At 41.0% G+C, this 18,908-nt stretch overlaps 1 protein-coding gene across 7 annotated transcripts in view; it reads right to left on the bottom strand.

Annotated features, from left to right (window-relative positions):
• The window catches only part of SUSD1 (sushi domain containing 1), a 143,226-nt gene that overhangs the window by 52,263 nt on the left and 72,055 nt on the right, over window positions 1-18,908 (bottom strand). For 6 of the 7 annotated variants that reach the window (XM_033237815.1, XM_033237818.1, XM_033237812.1 and 3 more), the window contains 2 exons: window positions 11,027-11,136; window positions 6,963-7,155 (listed from right to left, as the gene is read on the bottom strand). The exons of the other annotated variant lie outside the window; for it this stretch is intronic. In XM_033237815.1, the coding sequence (XP_033093706.1) occupies window positions 6,963-7,155; window positions 11,027-11,136 (303 nt within the window). The remainder of the gene's footprint in view (window positions 1-6,962; window positions 7,156-11,026; window positions 11,137-18,908) is intronic. 7 annotated transcript variants of the gene reach the window in all.

Here is an 18,908-nt window from a genome sequence, read left to right as displayed (position 1 = left end):
ACCAAACATTCATCAAATCTCAGTTGAGGGAAACAATATTTAGAAAACAATGCTTGAAAGAAATGGACTCCAGTCATACCTCCAAATAATCTAAATAACCTAATCCTACCCCTGAATCAAGCCAGATCAGCAAACAGTAGGCATTTCTAATGCATCTTTTCTGCCACTCTACACTGAATTGTGCTTTTCTGTGTTCAGGGGCAATATAAAAAAAAATAGCCTTATAAAATCCTCATAAAATGCTGCTCAGACACTGTCCTATTTATGAGATCCCCTGGAATCAGAAATTCCTGATTCTCAATGTTGAAAAAGAATTGTACTTCTGAAAAACACTGCTTCGTTGTAACATTATGGACAATGCCATGGTTCCCTTTCTGGCTGGATGGGAAAACTTAAACCTAAATTTGTGAGGCACTAATGAACAAGTAAATAGGTTATAAGGGCATGAATTATTCTTAACCTTATTCCTATATTTTTTATGTCTCTGTTTTTGTTTTCTTTCTTCTTTAGCCTAGACATCTAACCTATTATCTTTTATTTTATATACCCATGCAGGTCACTTAAAGTCTTTCCTAGAAATAAAACAGAATATAAATACTCTTTTGTTTTAAAAAAATTCTACGTTTAATAACAATGTAATGAATCACAATGGAAAAGATCAATAGATTTGACTGTATGGCAATCTAAAACTTTTATATGTCAAAAACATCATAAACAAAATTGAAAGAAACCATAAAACAGAAGAAAGACAACATAAATAATAACCAAAGAAGTCATGCTCTTAGTATATGAATAAACTATCTATGTCCATAAGAACATGAAATTTGATCAATAAATAAAATAATGATGGTAAATCAACCAAGAAATTTGGACAAATTGTTCCTTCAAAACAAATGAATTTGAAGGAACCTAAAAGTAATTTAAATTGCTTTCCTAACATAGACTCCTACAACTATAATGGACCTTTCCTGTTCAAGATAATTACAGAGATCAGTAACCTTGCTTGAGTGTATCAAAGGTTGCTATTTACCTGTCTTTCCAATTCCATAAAGGAAAAGACAATTTTGGCTTCTCCTTATTCCCCATATGTTAATCCTCAAGGAAAGAACAGTATATACGTAATCTAACTGGTAGGAGACTGCCATTCCTTGAGTCACATTTCCAAGTAATAAGTTCACATATTACAGGTCGCCACCCAAACAAAATGCAGACTTGCTCTCTGGTACCCGCCTGTGCACAGGTACAAGGGGCACTCTGGGTATCTCCGGTCTTCAGGAGGTAAGTAACCAGTGTCTGCCACCACCCTTTCCTCTGCTTTTCAGCCTGAGACTGGGTGGGTAAGCCAGGCAAGGCTCCCTTCCAGAGCCACCTGCCCATATTTCCATGGGGAAAGTAAGTAGGAAGTTCTACTTGGCCACAACAGCTAAACCTCATCCTTCAATATAGCTTTTACCTGAAATTCAGTGTTGGAGAGAGAGTTCCTGGAAACTTGCCCAGATCAATAAAGTTGAATTTGTCATTTATCTATCTGTTTGTCCTGTGCAATCTCATATGGAAAGGGGAGGTAAGATTCAGTATCTCCCTGCAAAAGGCAGATATACTCATTGGGGTCTTGAGTATAAAGATAAGAGCTGCCACAGGGGAGTAAGGCACCATGAGGGAAGATGAGAGCTCCTGATCTCTGCAACTGGAATTCAGGAACAGATGAGGTAGGTAGATATCTGATTACCAGGAAAACTTTGCAAATCAGACAAAGCTCTAAGACGCAGGGTTTTTAGGCAGGAGCAGATGAATTATTTTAGCTTCCACTTTTTTCTTTTAGTCTTTCTTTTCTTATTATGTCTCTGCCTGCAAGAGCTTTGACATTGCTCAGAAGTAGCTAAGGTTTATGTGGTTAGAGTAATGCGACTCAAAATGTAGACTGACAATATCAGCAAGGCCTGAAACCTTGCTAGAAATGAAAATTTGCTCCCCTCCCCAAACGCCTACTGAATCAGAACATCTGGGATGCGGCCCAGGAACCTGTGTTTTCATAAGCTCTCCAGGTAATTGCTATATTTGCTAAAGTTTAATATGCACAGAGGCAGCAATAGTGGGAGGTTCTAAAGAGCATTTTGGGGAGCTAGATATTAGTAGACAACACTAGATTAGCTTGCCAAAATTCCATTTCTCTTTATATCATTTGGAATTTCATCCAGGGCTAAGGAGAGAACTGCAGGAAGATTGGATCCACGGCTTCTCCACAGGCTGAGTTCACTCCCACACCAAGGTCTTTTAAATGGCCCTTGGATGATCTGTTTCACAGAAACTCAGACTGGGGATTCTAGATAAGAAATTGTTTGGGAGTTAAAGTAGAAAAAAAGTCCAGTGGAATTATTACAAACTCAAATGCTAAAAAGAAATAACAAAAAGTGTATACCTAGAACTCTGTTCCTAGAAATGAGATTTTGCCCATCTCTGAAAAAAGAATGAAATCAGTTTCCAAAACAGGTTTTGTTCTCACAGATAGGATAAGATTTAGGGAGAAAGGATAAGATTAGGGAGAGTGAAATCAAGTGGAGGAAATAACACTAAGAAGAAAATTTGAAATCATATTGGCTCAGTTAGAAAAATATGACAAGGAAAAATTTTAAATAGGGGAATGAGAATAGGCATTAATGAGAACTCTTCGTTTCTTCCTTAATAACTGGAACTGTGATACTCCAAAGCTAAAGAAATGTGAACATGTTTAAAAAGAGAATGATCAGTGTAGAATTCTTCAAGCATCACTAAGTGAGTTTCAAGGTGGCATTGTTTTTGTAGATGAGGCAACAGGTATTGCACCGGTTATAAGGACATCTGCCTGAGAAATAGAGCTGTATTAAACAAGGTCCAGGGAGAACGACAATTGATCAAGCCCAGGATTGGGTTTAGGCTGAACTGAATAGAAAGAAATGCCTCCTAGTGAAAATGAAAGTGGGAAGAAAGTTTTTTTTTTTTTTTTTTTTGAGACGGAGTCTTGCTCTGTCGCCCAGGCTGGAGTGCAGTGGCGCAATCTCGGCTCACTGCAAGCTCCGCCCCCTCCTGGGTTCACGCCATTCTCCTGCCTCAGCCTCCCTAGAAGCTGGGACTACAGGCACCCGCCACCACGCCTGGCTAATTTTTTGTATTTTTAGTAAGACCGGGTTTCACCGTGTTCGCCAAGATGGTCTTGATCTCCTGACATCGTGATCCGCCCGCCTCGGCCTCCCAAAGTGCTGAGATTACAGGCATGAGCCATCATGCTCGGCCGAAGAAGGTATTTTAACACTGGATGTTTGCGGCAGGTCCAGAGCTCCGTGACATCGTTCTTTCTCTACAGAGACCTCAGAGGCAGATTCCAAAGTAATATGTGAGGAGAACAAAAATCTAAGTCTGAAAACAAAAAGCAAATATAGAGAAGGAAAATACTAAGACCTAGCAAAAGGTATGAGTCCTACCTGGCAATAAAGAAGGAACAGAAACAACTTAGATGGAAGGGTAAAGGCTTAGAGCTCAGCAGGACCTGCTAAGTAAGAATGTTCTCAGAGGGACCTTGAACATTGCAGGCTTATCTCTGATACAGAAACGGAAGCGGGAACAAGAAGTGTTTCAATTCCCATCAAAGAAGCACCAACTATTTAAGTCTTGGAAATTCAATTCCAAGAAGGTAGGGCTTGGGCGAAATGCCACCAGTCCAGGGGATTTCCTGGACCTCATCAGACCCGTGAAAGTTCAGGTTCTGGAAACCCAACAGCAGCTCACAGATCAGCTGAGGGTAATTCCCCATGGGAGACAAAAGGGAAAATCTCCTAACCAGGAAGTAGGACTCACAGGCAGACATTCAATAACAGGACCCTGTGGAGTCCAGAACTAAAACAATGTAGGGAATCTTTCTGGGTTTATAGAAATTCAGAGAAAAGAGTGAGAAATGGAGACAGGAAAGGAAGCATGCAAGACAATGTATCTCACTTGAAGAGTTTCCTAAGATAAATATGGGGTGTCCTGCCCAGAAAGAAGGGAGGCTCTTTCACTAAACAGATAAAGATCTTCAGCAATGGTGAAGCTTGGGTAGAAATAGGGCTCAAGGGAGCAATGAAAATGGAAAGGTTCTAAATGCCTGGAATGGGCATCAAGAAAGACCCAGAGCCAGCCGGGCACGGTGGCTCAAGCCTGTAATCCCAGCACTTCGGGAGGCCGAGATGGGCGGCTCATGAGGTCAGAGGATCGAGACCATCCTGGCTAACACGGTGAAACCCCGTCTCTACTAAAAAAAATACAAAAAACTATCCGGGCGAGGTGGCGGGCGCCTGTAGTCCCAGCTACTCGGGAGGCTCAGGCAGGAGAATGGCGTAAACCCAGGAGGCGGAGCTTGCAGTGAGCTGAGATCCGGCCACTGCGCTCCAGCCTGGGCGACAGAGCCAGACTCTGTCTCAAAAAAAAAAAAAAAGAAAGACCCAGAGCCACCACTGCAAATGTCTAAAATTTTCAAGGAGAGTACAAAATGAATCCAACTACCCTGATAAGAAGACATTTCCCAATCTACGTTTAAATTGACAGGTGGTAAACTCCAGACTGCTTGGTAACCTACAGAGGGTGAACTATGGCATGCTACATTATACTTACTACTAGTAATTTAGGGAGGCAAAGGAGAAGATAACAACAGGCTTCTTTTTGAACTTAACACCACGGGCCTCTCATTTATTATACTCATGCTAGAGTTTAGACCTCATCTCTCACTACTGTCCCCAGCTCTCTGCTCCAGCCATACTGGTTTCCATGACATTCCTAGAATATGCCAAGGATGTGCCTGCTTCAAAACCTCGGCATTTGCCAGTCCCCTGTACACCAAAGGAGTAGCATCTATTACAAAACAAGATTCCTAGGTTTCAACAGCTAGAACACACTCTCCATTCAGCAGGACACTCTTGCTGAGATTCAGCAGAAAAGATGTAGGATAGAAAAAATTGGGGACTTCATGCCTTTACATATTAGTTTATTTTACAAGGAGAGGTGGATTTTATTTATTCTTTATTTCTTTATCTGAGGCGATCTTGCTCTGTTGCCCAAGCTGAAATGCAGTGGTGCAATCTCAGCTCACTGCAGCCTCAACCTCCCAGGCTCAAGAGATCCTCCCACCTCAGCCTCCCAAGTAGCTGGGACCACAGGTGTGTGCCACTACACCCAGCTAATTTTTGTATTGTTTATAGAGACAGGGTTTCACTATGTTTCCCAGGCTGGTCTCAAATTCCTGAGCTCAAGCAATCCACCCGCCTCAGCCTCCCATAGTGCTGGAATTACAGACATGAGCCACTGTACCCGGCCAGGTTTTATTTATAGATTTTTATTTCTCAAGAATTTAATAATTGGAGGGAATTCATATTCAATTTGTGAGCATTACTATGCAGCTGAAAATGTGTTGGGGGGTAGGTTTATGTTGTCATGAGGTGCTCCTTGTGCAAACTCTGCTGATACAGACAGGACAAGGTGCCAGGCTCAATCTGATATGAAAAATAGGATAAAAACTGAAGCTGGACATGGTGGCTCACACCTGTAATCCCAGCACTTTGGGAGGCTGAATTGGGAGACCTCACCTGAGGTCAGGAGTTCGAGACCAGCCTGGCCAACATGGTGAAACCATGTATCTACTAAAAATACAAAAATTAGCTGGGCATGGTGGTATGCGCCTGTAGTCCCAGCTACTCAGAAGGCTGAGGCAGGAGTATTGCTTAAGCCCAGGAGGTGGAGGTTGCAGTGAGCCAAGATGGCACCCGGCACTCCAGCTTGGGTGACAGAGCGAGACTCCATCTCAAAAAAAAAAAAAAAAAAAAAAAAGTGAAGTTTCAGCCTCAGGTGCTACGTGGCCCTCATGAGAGTCTAACACATTTCAGAGTCTTTTTTTTTTTTTTTTTTTTTGAGATGGAGTTTTGCTCTTGTTGCCCAAGTTGGAGTGCAGTGGCACGATCTCGGCTCACTGCAACCTCTACCTCCCAGGTTCAAGTGATTCTCCTGCCTCAGTCTCCCGAGTATCTGGGGTTATAGGCACACACCACCACACCCGGCTAATTTTTTGTATTTTTAGTAGAATCAGGGTTTCATCATGCTAGCCAGGCTAGTCTCGAACTCCCGACCTCAGGTGATCTGCCCGCCTCGGCCTCCCAAAGTGCTGGGATTACAACTGTGAGCTACCACACCCGGCCCAGAGTCTTCTAAATGCAAAGGCCAAACTGCCCACCCTGACCCACAAAAGCAGTGGTGAATATCACAGAGAGGCCTCAGGGAGGTAGTAGCAGGACCTACCCTCTTCTGCTGTTTTCCTTCAAAGGGGCAGCCTCTTCTGGTTGCCCATAAATTTGTCTGATAAACCCACAGGATTAAAGAACGAAAGAAATAGTAGTGATGGCTGCACTACAGCCATCCCACTAGGGGGAGCTGTGGAGTTAATACAGTTGGCACCTAGGTGGCTTCTTCAAAAGGCTGCAAGGGAAGAATTTCTAAGCAGCCTGACCTTAATCAGGCCTCTGTTCTCTATGTCAAGTTAATGTGCTTATACATGGCCCAGTCCTGAGGCCGTTTTGCCTGACACAGTGGGACCCACGTTTCTGGTCTCCCGGAAGTTGGTTCTAGTTGCCGATAATGATACCCTTAGGGTTCAGTAGTCTTAAATTTGGGGTGAGAGACAAAATGCTTTACAAAATTCTCAATTTAGGACTCCCAGGGAGCTCTGAATAAATCAGTCCACCCTTGGTCTGTGCCCTCTACGAGCCAGTACCCTGCAGGGAAGGGGATAAGTGGTAAGGTTCAGGCATCCTGAACCCCAGACACAGCTAACAAAGTTTCTTAGACCTGGAACCCCTGTCTCTTGACTCCCAGACTAGCACTTTTATGCCCCCCACACACAGTGCATAGCTCAATTCACATAGGCAATTTGTCCTGAGGCACAAGAAAGAAACATCTACACTCACCTGCCGGGGGAGTTGCTATTGTTATTTGCACCGAGTGCCCCTTAGGAGAACTCAGCAGGGTCACGTTCACCGTATAATCAGTCGTAGGGTACAGATCCAAACACACTACAGGCGCTCGCTCCCACGTTGTGAAGTTAAACGATGTTGCGTGACAAAAGTTATCCAGATACCACCTCTGACCCAGAACGGTAAACTGCCATGAGATTAAAAGAAAGTGTTGCATTAAATTTTCCGTTGGCTAACAGGTGCCTAGACTATTAGCAAAACGGAGTTCAAGCAAGAAAGTTCCTTTTTTTTATCCTTGCCTACTTATAATTATTTTTAAGACAGTAGCAAGCTAACCTGAAGAAGGACTTTACAAAGCTACCTTACCTGTCCTCACAATCAGGTATAGCACCAAGCTTAAAATGCATTAACTACATCTCAGATGAAGAAAATGTTAGTCTATTCTAAAATAATCCCTTGATTATCACCCAAATGAAAGAGATTACATTGGAGCTAATGAGCAAAATTATTTTTTTTTCTCCTTCCCTTCTGAATAGTTCTCTCTCTCTCTCTCTCTCTCTCTCTCTCTCTCTCTCTCTCTCTTTTCTGAGACAGGGGCTGGTTCTGTCACCCAGGCTGGAGTACAGTGGCACAATCTTAGTTCACAGCAATCTCAAACTTCTGGACTGAAGTGATCCTCAGCTGCCCAAGTAGTTGGAACTACAGGCACGTGCCACCACACCTGGGTAATTATTGGATAATTATTTTTACAATTTATTTGTAGAGACAGAATCTTACTTTGTTGCCCAGGCTGGTCTCGAACTCTTGGCGTCAAGCAATCCTCCCACCTCAGCCTCCCAAAGTGCTGAGAATACAGGTGTGAGCCACTGCATCCAGCCAAAATTCTTTTAATTTCTTTTCATTGTAAGAAATCCATGGACAAGCCTCATAGAACAGAGTACTTAAACTAGGTGGGTTCCTTAACCCTGCCCATGGAGGGGAAAAAAAACAAAAACGTATGGGGACCACCCCAGATTATGCATTCAAAGCAAATGCCATGGTACTTCACTGGATCCTTCCTATTAGACCTCTGGTAAAAGGGCTTTTGATCCGTGGAGTCAAATCACACAAATCATCCTCTACGCACTGCCAGCTCCAGCAGGGTGTTATAGGGAAAAACTTTCGTGAAGGTCCCATAAGTAATATGATCAGCCCTTGATCAGTTAGTGTGCATTAGCTGGTGGAGACATATGCTCAGTGTTGCCACTGATGCTAGCACCATTGTCTATACCACCCTCAATCCCTCCTTATTCCCGTCACTCACTCACTCTTCTCTATCAATTTCCACAGTCATCCAAGACCCTGACACGTGGTTCATAAGGATTCTTCTCTCTCAAACCCTTTGAATTCTCTTGGATAACTTAAAGGTCCTTCCAGATAAACCATCAAATATTGGCCTCAGAGTTCTTAGAGCTCAATGCTATAAACTTCCTTCACTCCACCTCTGCCACCCATACCCATGGCCACAACCTAGACTGTGCTATTGTCGGAGCTGCTCCCCCATGGTCTGGCAGTCCCCTATTCTTCTGAACCACTTACTAGTGAGGCATAATGTGTTCATGCGTGTTTAGGCAATATGTCTATTCTCTTTAGCAAAACACTTTTAAATATTGACTTTTTTCCAGTCAATTCAAGAGTGTTTCACATGTCACACAAATTAACCTTTATCTAACTTTTTTTTTTTTTTTTGAGACAGTCTCGCTCTGTCACTCAGGCTGGAGTGCAGTGGCACGATCTTGGCTCACTGCAAGCTCCACCTCCCAAGTTCATGCCATTCTCCTGCCTCAGCCTCCTGAGTAGCTGGGACTACAGGTGCCTGCCACCACGCCTGGCTAATTTTTTGTATTTTTAGTAGAGATGGGGTTTCACTGTGTTAGCCAGGATGGTCTCCCTCTCCTGACCTCGTGATCCACCTGCCTCAGCCTCCCAAGGTGCTGGGATTACAGGCATGAGCCATCGCGCCCGGTCAATTCCTACTTATTTTCTATGACTCAGTATAACAGTCTTTGCTTCTGGTTAAAAAAATTGTACCTGGGCCTGGCAAGTGGCTCACATCTGTAATCCCAGCATTTTGGGAGGCCAAGGTGGCTGGATCACTTGAGGTCAGGAGTTCGAGACCAGCCTAGCCAACATGACAAAACCCCATCTCTACTAAAACTACCAACACTAGCTGGGCATGGTGGCGCATGCCTGGAATTCCAGCTACTAGGGAGGCTGAGGCAGGAGAATTGCTTGAACCTGGGAGAGGGAGGCTGCAGTGAGCCAAGATCACACCACTGCACTTCAGCCTGGGTGACAGAGCAAGACTCCATCTCAAGAAAAACAAAAAAATTGTACCTGGACACACACACACTTACAAATAAAATCTCTCTTTTTATACTTATTTACTTTTATTAATCCATTATTCATTTACGTTGTGTCAAAGCACTCATTATACCATATTGTAGTTGCCTGTTTACCTATATATTCTATTAGTTTGAATTGGAAACTTGATATCCTTTTGGTATCCTTTTGGTGATACCAAATACGTGATATCCTTTTGGTAAATAGAATAAATTAATTAATTAACTTCCAGGTCCTAATACGTGATATCCTTTTGGTAAATAGAATAAATTAATTAATTTTGACTTGGGCGCAGTGGCTCACACCTGTAATCCCAGCACGTCAGGAGGCCGAGGTGGATGGATCACTTGAGGTCAGGAGTTCGAGACCAGCCTAGCCAATACGGTGACACGATATGTCTACTAAAAATATAAAAATCAGCAGGGCATAGTGGTGCACGCCTGTAATCCCAGCTACTTGAGAGGCTGAGGCACGAGAGTCACTTGAATTTGGAAGGTGGAGGTCACAGTGAGCCAAGATTGCCCCACTGCACTCCAACCTGGGTAACAGAGCAAGACTCGGTCTCAAAAAAAAAAAAAAAATTTTTTGGGGCGGGCGCGGTGGCTCACGCCTATAATCCCAGCACTCTGGGAGGCCAAGGCAGGCGGATCACAAGGTCAGGAGATCGAGACCATCCTGGCTAACACAGTGAAACCCTGTCTCTACCAAAAAATACAAAAAATTAGCCTGGCGCAGTGGCAGGCACCTGTAGTCCCAGCTAACCGGAAGGCTGAGGCAGGAGAATGGCGTGAACTCGGGAGGCGGAGCTTGCAGTGAGCCGAGATGGCACCACTGCACTCCAGCCTGGGCGACAGAGCGAGACTCCGTCTCAAAAAAAAAAAAAATTTTTTTTAATGTAATACTTACTGATTTTACTGTCCACCAGATGACTTGCTAGGCACTAAAAATGACACAAAAATAAATCTCAGTTCCTGCCTGAATTTACTTATCATTTTACTCATGATGTTTAAGAAAATATCAAGTTAAATGAGGACCAATAGCCATCCAATGAGTTCCTTAAAATTCCATGCCCAGGGTGGGCATGTTGGCTCACGCCTGTAATCCTAGCACTTTGGAAGGCCAAGGTGGGCAGATCCTCTGAGGTCAGGAGTTCAAGACCAGCCTGACCAACATGGAGAAACCCCGTCTCTACTCAAAATACAAAATTAGCCAGGTATGGTGGCGCATGCCTGTAATCCCAGCTACTCAGGAAGGCTGACGCAAGAGAATCGCTTGAACCCGGGAGGCAGAGATTGCAGTGAGCCAAGATCACGCCACTGCACTCCAGCCTGCACAACAAGAGCAAAACTCATTCTAAAAAAAAAAAAACACACACATTCCATGCCCAAATGTGAATCTGATAGCAAAATAAGCTGTATTATTTAATGCATTAAAATAAAATATAAGCTCGAAATGCCAGGCACAGAAAATGATAGCAAGTCACCAAATATAGTATCTTCCTTCAAGTTAGTTCCTCATTTACATCCATCTCACATCTCACATCCATCTCCAGAAACAAAAATCACAAACTGTCTAGAAGTTCATTCATTTTTAAATACTTTGGATACTTACTTGGAGCTCACCCAAAGTTTTAAATGACACAATTCTTTAATAGACAGCATAAGAGATCTCCTTACTTGGTACATGTGTTCTGATCCAACTTTCCTAGAATGCCTGTTCAGTTTCAAGCAAGTTTCATTAAATATTGAAATATTGAATATTCCATCATCTTCTAAGAGATCATCTTCTAAAAGACAAGAGAGAAACTTATAGTTTGCACCAAATGAGCAAAATGCATCGCGGCTGAATGCAAGTGAAACTCTGACATCTTAAGAGAGCCAGTTGGGTGTTTAACAGGAATAATATTAAATCTGGCATCAATGGACTTATCTTCAAGTCCTGGCTCTCCAACTTCTCAATTGTAATTACCTTAGCTAAGTCACTGAACCTCAGTCTCCCTGTTTGTAAAATCAAGTAATTCAGCTTGCTTTTCTTATGTCACAGGCTGCTTAGATAAGCAAATGAAACATTTAATAATTGCTATAAATTAATAAAGAAAGCTGTGATATTTTTAGAAAGTTAATCCTGTCACTTGGATTGTCCATAGTAAAATGTCGTGCAGGTAAGCATAGCAGTAGCCAGAAAGTCTGAGAATAAGGAAAGTGGCAAATAAAAATCAAAGGCTATAGATTTAAACTCTCAGAGCAAGTGCTTTCCAACCTAGAAAATAACCAGAAAGTAGATGACCAAGCAAGAGGAAATTTGCTTTCACAGCAGACAGTATTTCAAGAGCTACTCAGCTGAGTACTAAGGCAATAAAATAATCAGAAAGCAGACTTGTTTTAACCATTGTACAGAAAAAAGTGATTTCATACCTCCTGCAGTCTAATTCATTCTTACAATGTTCTATTTTCTTAATGTAGTCTAAAAGGATAGATTTGTTACTAATGAATTAAAGAAACAACAGAGTCAGGAATAACATAATTGATTTTCAAGAAAAAGTAAATTTCCTAACAAACAAGACTGTACTTTTTCTACCAATGGGAAAGGTGTAAATGTCTACCAAAGAGAAGCTATTTTATAACTACCTTTAATGTGTATTTCTCCTGTGGGAGTTTCTGCTACCTAAGAATGAGAACAATAAATTATTTTAGTCAAGATCAGAATTGTCCACAGCATTTTCAATATCACTGACATATTCGGCACAAGGCAACTAGCTGGGGAAAATATTCCTGCCTATAATTGGAAAGTGTAGAAAGATGGTTATGAGAGAGAATTTGAAGAGCTATCATATGTGCTCTCCTTTGTCTTCACAATTTTTATTTAACAGATTTCATAAGGACATCAGAAATGAAAATGGTCACATGTATGCGTGCGATTTTGAGGAACACCAAGTGTCTGCATGTAAGAAATGCATGTATGTAAGAAATAGCACATAAAGCTTCCATCTCTGTACAGGCAGAACAGAAGCAGAAGTACTGTCTGCACAGTTCACATCTCAATATGATTTTCACATCAGATAGTCATTATCGTCTGAATTCAGGGGAAGATGGCAATGTGAACAAAGGCATCTGGCTCCCACTTCCCACGCCCAAGCCTGACAGAAGTGATGGAGAATAAGTAAAAATGGGTCAAAATTTGCATCTGGGTTGGAAAGAAGGGTCGGTTGCCATACACAAGGCGGAAACATGAAGACATTTCAGCTTAGCACAGTATGGAAGAGCCCGGGGTAAAGAAAGACCCTAAGACCTACTGTGCAACCTGGCTTCCAAGCAAAGGAATGTAGTCCCAAAGTTTCAAAAGAAAGAACTGGAGGAGAACTAGAGCCCATGGAAAAATCAAGACAGGTCACAGGACAAATCAATGACCCATGCTCTATCTGGAGCCATTTAGCCCAGTGATTCCCAAACTGCACATCAGAATCACCCAGACATCTGCAGATTTGAAGTCATGCTTTGACATCTGTATTTTTTTAAGAGTTCACCTGACAATTCTTCTCTCTCTCTCTTTTTTTAACAGGGTCTCACTCTGTCACCCTGACTACACTGCAACCTCCACCTCCTGGGCTCAAGCAATCCTCCCACCTCAGCCTCCTGAGTAGCTAGGACTACAGGCATACACCACCAAGTCCAGCTAATTTGAGGGGGTTCTTTTGTAGAAATAGGGTTTCACCATGTCCCCAGGCTGGTTTCAAACTCCGGGACTCAAGCCATTCACCTGCCTCAGTCTCCCAAAGTGCTGGGATTACAGGCATGAACCACCACATCCCTAACCTCACCAGGCAATTCTGATAGGCAATCAGGTATATATTAAAAATAATAGTATATACACTGCTATTGCTACTGCTAATAATAATAATAGTAATAATAATAATAGTAGTCCTTCTTTAGCCCACTGTAGATTAGTAACAGGAAAGGACTTCGAAGTAGAAGCCTCAGGACCTGAAGATACCATCTGGCAGAGAGGCTGGGTTAACAGAAGGGGCTTACCTCTCTCCTGCCTTGGTAGGCTGTAGTGCCATAAAGAAGCCAGGCCCAAAGCCAACAACTTCACCAATCATAGCAAAATTCTCAGAAGTAAAGCACAGAGTGGTGGGCTTTCTCACAGCTGCTGCCCAAAGGACACTGGATCACCCAACCAGCAGTAAATCCATTCATACTGAGATCTGACATAAACATACTAACATTATCCAATGGAAAGGAAGATCAAAGGGAAGGCCATCCATTTTATTATGAGGGAAATATCAGACCTAGACTGAATTTTTATCTTCTAAGGATAAATAATCCAGAAGGGTGGAAAAAAAACTGCAAAATGATTCTACAAAGAAGGAGAGGGAAGGAAAGGAAGATTGTGCTCGGGAGGCAAACAACAAGCATATTTATAAACATGAAAATATTGAGCAAAAGAATGGTAAAATTAGGTAGCATCTGTTTCATATGGTCAATACAAATTTTTAAAATAGATTCAAACAAGAGATAAAGGATGAGATAATAAGAGAACGTGACAGCAGAGAGGAAACTGGTAGAGAGAAGCAGAAATAAAAAGGGAACTAGATGAGACCCAAAGAAAAGGAAATGAAAGTGCAACAGCAGAATTTAAAGTGCATTGGAAATGGTAAAGATAGGAAATGTCAATGCAAAAATGCATATTTGCGTAAGTGCACATAGAGAACAAACTTGTTATATATTCAAAGAAGTCAGAGGAAAAAGACATGGACAATAAAAAGGAGAAAATGGGAAACCCATGTGGACGAACAAGCAATTCCACATAGGGGTATTTGAAGAGCAAAAAACAAACTTTTTTAAAAAAAAGCAATAATCAGAGATATAATAAAAGAAAATGTTCCTAATATACAGTTAAGCCAAATTCTAAAGACCAAAAAACTCACAGGAGGCTGGGCAAGGTGGCTCATGCCTGTAATCCCAGCACTTTGCGAGGCCAAGATGGGTGGATCACTTGAGGTCAGGAGTTTGAGATCAGTCTGGCCAACATGGTGAAACCCTGTCTCTACTAAAAATACAAAAATTATCTGGGTGTGGTGACACATGCCTGTAATCCCAGCCACTCGGGAGGCTGAGGCACGAAAATCTCTTGAGCCCAGGAGGTGAAGGTTGCAGTGAGCCAACATCACACCATTGCACTCCAGCCTGGGTGACAAAATAAGACTCAGTCTCAAAATGACAACAACAACAACAGCAACTCACAGGGTACTTGGAAAACTTAGTGCAAAACATGAACATTTCTATCTGCCCACTACCCAAACAGAGGTTTCATGAAGGAAGAGACTTCTGTGTCACTATCGAATTCTCAATGCCTATAAAACATCAGACACATAATAGGTGGTCAATAAACATTTGCCAGGTACATTAATAAATGATTCATGTCTTAAATTTTATGGCTAAAGAAGCCTTCATGATACACAAGCTGAAAACCAAATTGCTTACATAGAATTTTTTATATTTTATTTATTTATTTGAGACAGTCTCGCTCTATCACCCAGGCTGGAATGCAGCGGTGTGATCTTGGCTCACTGCAACCTCCGCCTCCCGTGTTCAAGCAATTCTCGTGCCTAAGATTCCCGAGTAGCTGGAACTACAGGCACACACCACCCCCCCCGCCGGCTAATTTTGTAATTTTGGTGTTTCGCCATGTTGATCCTGGCCTCAGGTGATCCGCCCACCTAAGCCTCCCAAAGTGCAGGGATTACAGGCATGAGCCACCGCACCTGGCCAGGATTTAAAAAAAAAAGAAAATCACACCTTCTTCTAACTCTTCTTTCAAAGCTTCCAGTTCCCAATGTCAATATGAAATACTTCTAGAATTCCAAGAACAAAAGTTTATGACCCAATAATTTTATCTTCAATCAAGCTCTCATTCACATGTGAAGGCAACAAAAGACATTCTCAGATCATCATGGACTCAGAAAGTATCCCATTGCCTCCCTGAGGAGCAGGCAAAACATCCTACAGAGAGAGAAATAGAGATAGAGAAATAATAGAGAATGTGGTTTGAAAAGACTGTCAATAAGCACTGAAACTATTAAAACATGTACCCAAGGTTAAATCATTGCTACCAAGGTTTCTAAAAATCAATATAAGAGTGAGCTCTTTGAAGAGATAATACATGTTAAAATAAGAAACTGGTAATATAATGCCATACTAAACCAATAACCTAAGAGGAGAGAGAGGGGAAGAAATAAAAGGGAGTTTTGTAAATAAAAGGAATGCTAACTTATCTCATTCAGGGAAAAGTTAACAATATTTCAGTCTTAACCCTGGTAAAAAAAGAAATACACACTCAAATAGAATTTGTCTTTTTTAAATGTGATCACTTGCAGGAAAGAAAATCTATACTATCTGACTCACTGGAAAAGAAAATCTGTGTAACAAAAAGAAAACAAAAGACACAGCAAAGTAGCATTAAAAAGGGAAAAAACAGACCAGGAACAGTGGCTCACACCTGTAATCCCAGCACTTTGAGAAGCTGAGGTGGCAGGATCCCTTGAGGCCAGGAGTTCAAGACCAGCCTGGGCAATATAGTGACACCTTGTCTTTACAAAAATTTACAAAATGAAAAAATTAAGTGATCTGCATAACTGTGGTCCCAGCTACTTGGGAGCTGAGGTAGGAGAATTGCTTGAGCCTGGAAGGTCAAGGCTACAGTGAGCCTTGGTTGCACCACTGAACTCCAGCCTGGGCAACAGAGCTAGACCGTATCAAAAAAAAGAAAAAAACGAAAGGAAAAAAGAGGCCAGACATGGTGGCTCACGCCTGTAGTCCCAGCTACTCGGGAGGCTAAGGCACAAGAATTGCTTAAAACCGGGAGGCCAAGGTTGCAGTGAGCCAAGATCACACCACTGCACTCCAGCCTGGGTGACACAGCGAGATTCTGTCTCATTAATAAATAAATAAATAAATAAATGGAAAATCATATCACAAATAAGAATGATGTAAGTTGGATAATTTATCTAATCGAAAATAAAAGTTTTCCAGAAAGGTTGTCAACACATGCTGTCTCCTAGAGTACATTTATAGCAATATTATTCAGATAGCTTTCAAGAAGGAAAAAAGTAGACAAAGGCATATCATGCAAATGCAAGCACAAATAAATCAAGAAGACAATATTACTTTCAACATATAATTCAAGGCAAAGGTATTAAACAGGCTAAAACAAGCCATTTGTTACTAGTGAAAGAATCTATAATAAAGATATCAGTCATGAACATAAAAATCATATCAAAATGTGTGAAACAAACCAATAAGAATTTCTAAGAGGAACAGAAAATGGCAATCCATGTTAAAAATAAACAAAACCCAGAAGTACTGAATAATCTTATTAATAAAGTTGACTTAATAATAGATCTTACTCCCCTTACAGACAAACACTCTACCTTATTATCTAGCACCTACTGACATTACCAAACTTGGCCAAATGCTAAGACCCAAGAAAATGTCAATAAATACTCCAAAACATACCAAAATGTAATAAAACTAGAAAATAACAACACAGTATAAATGTTACAAAGAAAAAATCTACCACTGTATAAAATGCTTATAATTAATTATTCAAAGGGGAAATCACAATAGTAATTATATAATGCTTTGAAAGTAAGGGTAAAGCGAATACATATTAAAACACTCATAAATAATTATTCTGTCAAACAGAAAATCAGAATAGCAATTATATCATGCTTTGAAAGATGTATCAATGCCTAAAGAATTCTGCCAAAGCTCAAATCTGCAAGAGAGAAAGAAACGTTAAAGACTTTTATTATCAAACAGAAAAGAATGGAAATAAGTTGAATTTTGTTATGCATTCAGCTCAAGAATTTAGAAACAGAACAATATAACCAATTTAACAGAAATATGGGCTGTGCACTGTGACTCACACCTATAATCCAGTACTTGGGGAGGCGGAGGCAGGCATATCAATTGAGCCCAGAAGTCCAAGACCAGCCTGGGCAACACGGCGAAACCCTGTCTCTACAAAAAACACAAAAATTTGTCAGGCATAGTGGTGCATGCTTGTAGTCCCAGCTACTTGGGAGGCTGAGGTGGGAGGATCACTTGAGCCCTGGAGGTCAAGGTTGCAGTGAGCCGTGATTGCACCACTGCATTCCAACCTGGGTGACAGAGCTGGGTGTCTCAAAAAAAAAAAAAAAAGAGAGAGAGAGACAGAGAGAAAAACATGGAGACGGAAAAATAAAAACAAGAGGAGAAACTAGTGAGTTTGATAAAGAAAAACAATTTCAAAACCCAAGAAGAGTTCATTCCTTGGGGAAAAAAAAATAGTAATAAAACACACAACCCAAACCAATCAACCTCTAAAAAGAGAAAGAGAACCAAACTTAGGAGTCAGAATAACCTGGGATTATATAACCTATAGACCCAGAGGAGATGAAAGCAAATATTTCATCTGACATTCTGCCAATATGTGTAATATATCAACTAAATATACATTTTTTAGGAAAATATAAAAATTGACTCAAGAAAATGTCAGAAACATAAACAGACCCAAAATCATGGAAGAAATTGACAAAGTTGTCAAAGAATCATCTCCTTTAAAGGGTGAAACTTCAATGATATTTTGAGAAAACGTTCAACTTTAAAGGAAGGGAATAATTCCAATGTGACATAAACTATTCCAGAGGGAAAAACAATGGAAAACTTCCCAGTTCATTTTAAGGAAAATAGCGTAACTCCGATAATGAAATCAGAACAGAATGTCCAGGATCTGGAGGAAAAGAATGACAAGTCTTTATAATAGTGCATAAGTAAACAGAAGACTTGAGTACACACTGAGTAAATGTGGAAACATACCTTGCTCCCAGTTAGGATGGCTCAATATAAATCCTAATTCTCTCTAGATTAACTTGCAAATATAATCTAATTCCCTTTAGTCCAGAGACATAAAATAACTCAGCCATGATCAGCCAACTCTTCACTACAAAGTTAAGATGCAAAACCAGATCTGCCTGACTCCAAAGACCATGTTTTTCCCAAGGGAAAGGAACTTGAACAGGTAATTGGATATTAGTAAAAACAGCTGATGCCAAACAGCAACCTGTCATCCTCACTGAATAGTGACCAGTGAGTGATGATCTTTTAAAGACATTTCCCTATAGTATTTTACTCATAATTTTGTAAGGCTTCTCTGATTAGTTACCATATTAATTTTATAATATCTTTGCCTACATATTATTTACTTGCAAAGAATTAATTTTGTTTTATTTATATACAAATATGAAGAGACCTAATTTGTATAATCTCATAGTTGGTTTTATATTGTTAAGATTGGCAGACTTTTTCAACTATTTCTGCTGAATCTATGTCACTTCCCAGCTACTCAGGTTAAGGTACAGTTTAAGTGGGATAGCAAACAGCTAATTAAAAACTTTTTCAACTCCCCCAAAATAATAAATGACATTGGCCAGCTGTGGTGGTTCACACCTATAATCCCAGCACTTTGGGAGGCTGAGGTGGGCAGATCACTTGAGGTCAGGAGTTTGAGATCAGTCTG

The sequence above is a fragment of the Trachypithecus francoisi genome, unplaced genomic scaffold (genome assembly GCF_009764315.1).
Source record: "Trachypithecus francoisi isolate TF-2019V2 unplaced genomic scaffold, Tfra_2.0 Lachesis_group16, whole genome shotgun sequence".
Lineage (NCBI taxonomy): Eukaryota > Metazoa > Chordata > Mammalia > Primates > Cercopithecidae > Trachypithecus > Trachypithecus francoisi.
The sequence above is the reverse complement of the archived record's forward strand: the minus strand, read 5'-3'. Positions and strand labels throughout refer to the sequence as shown.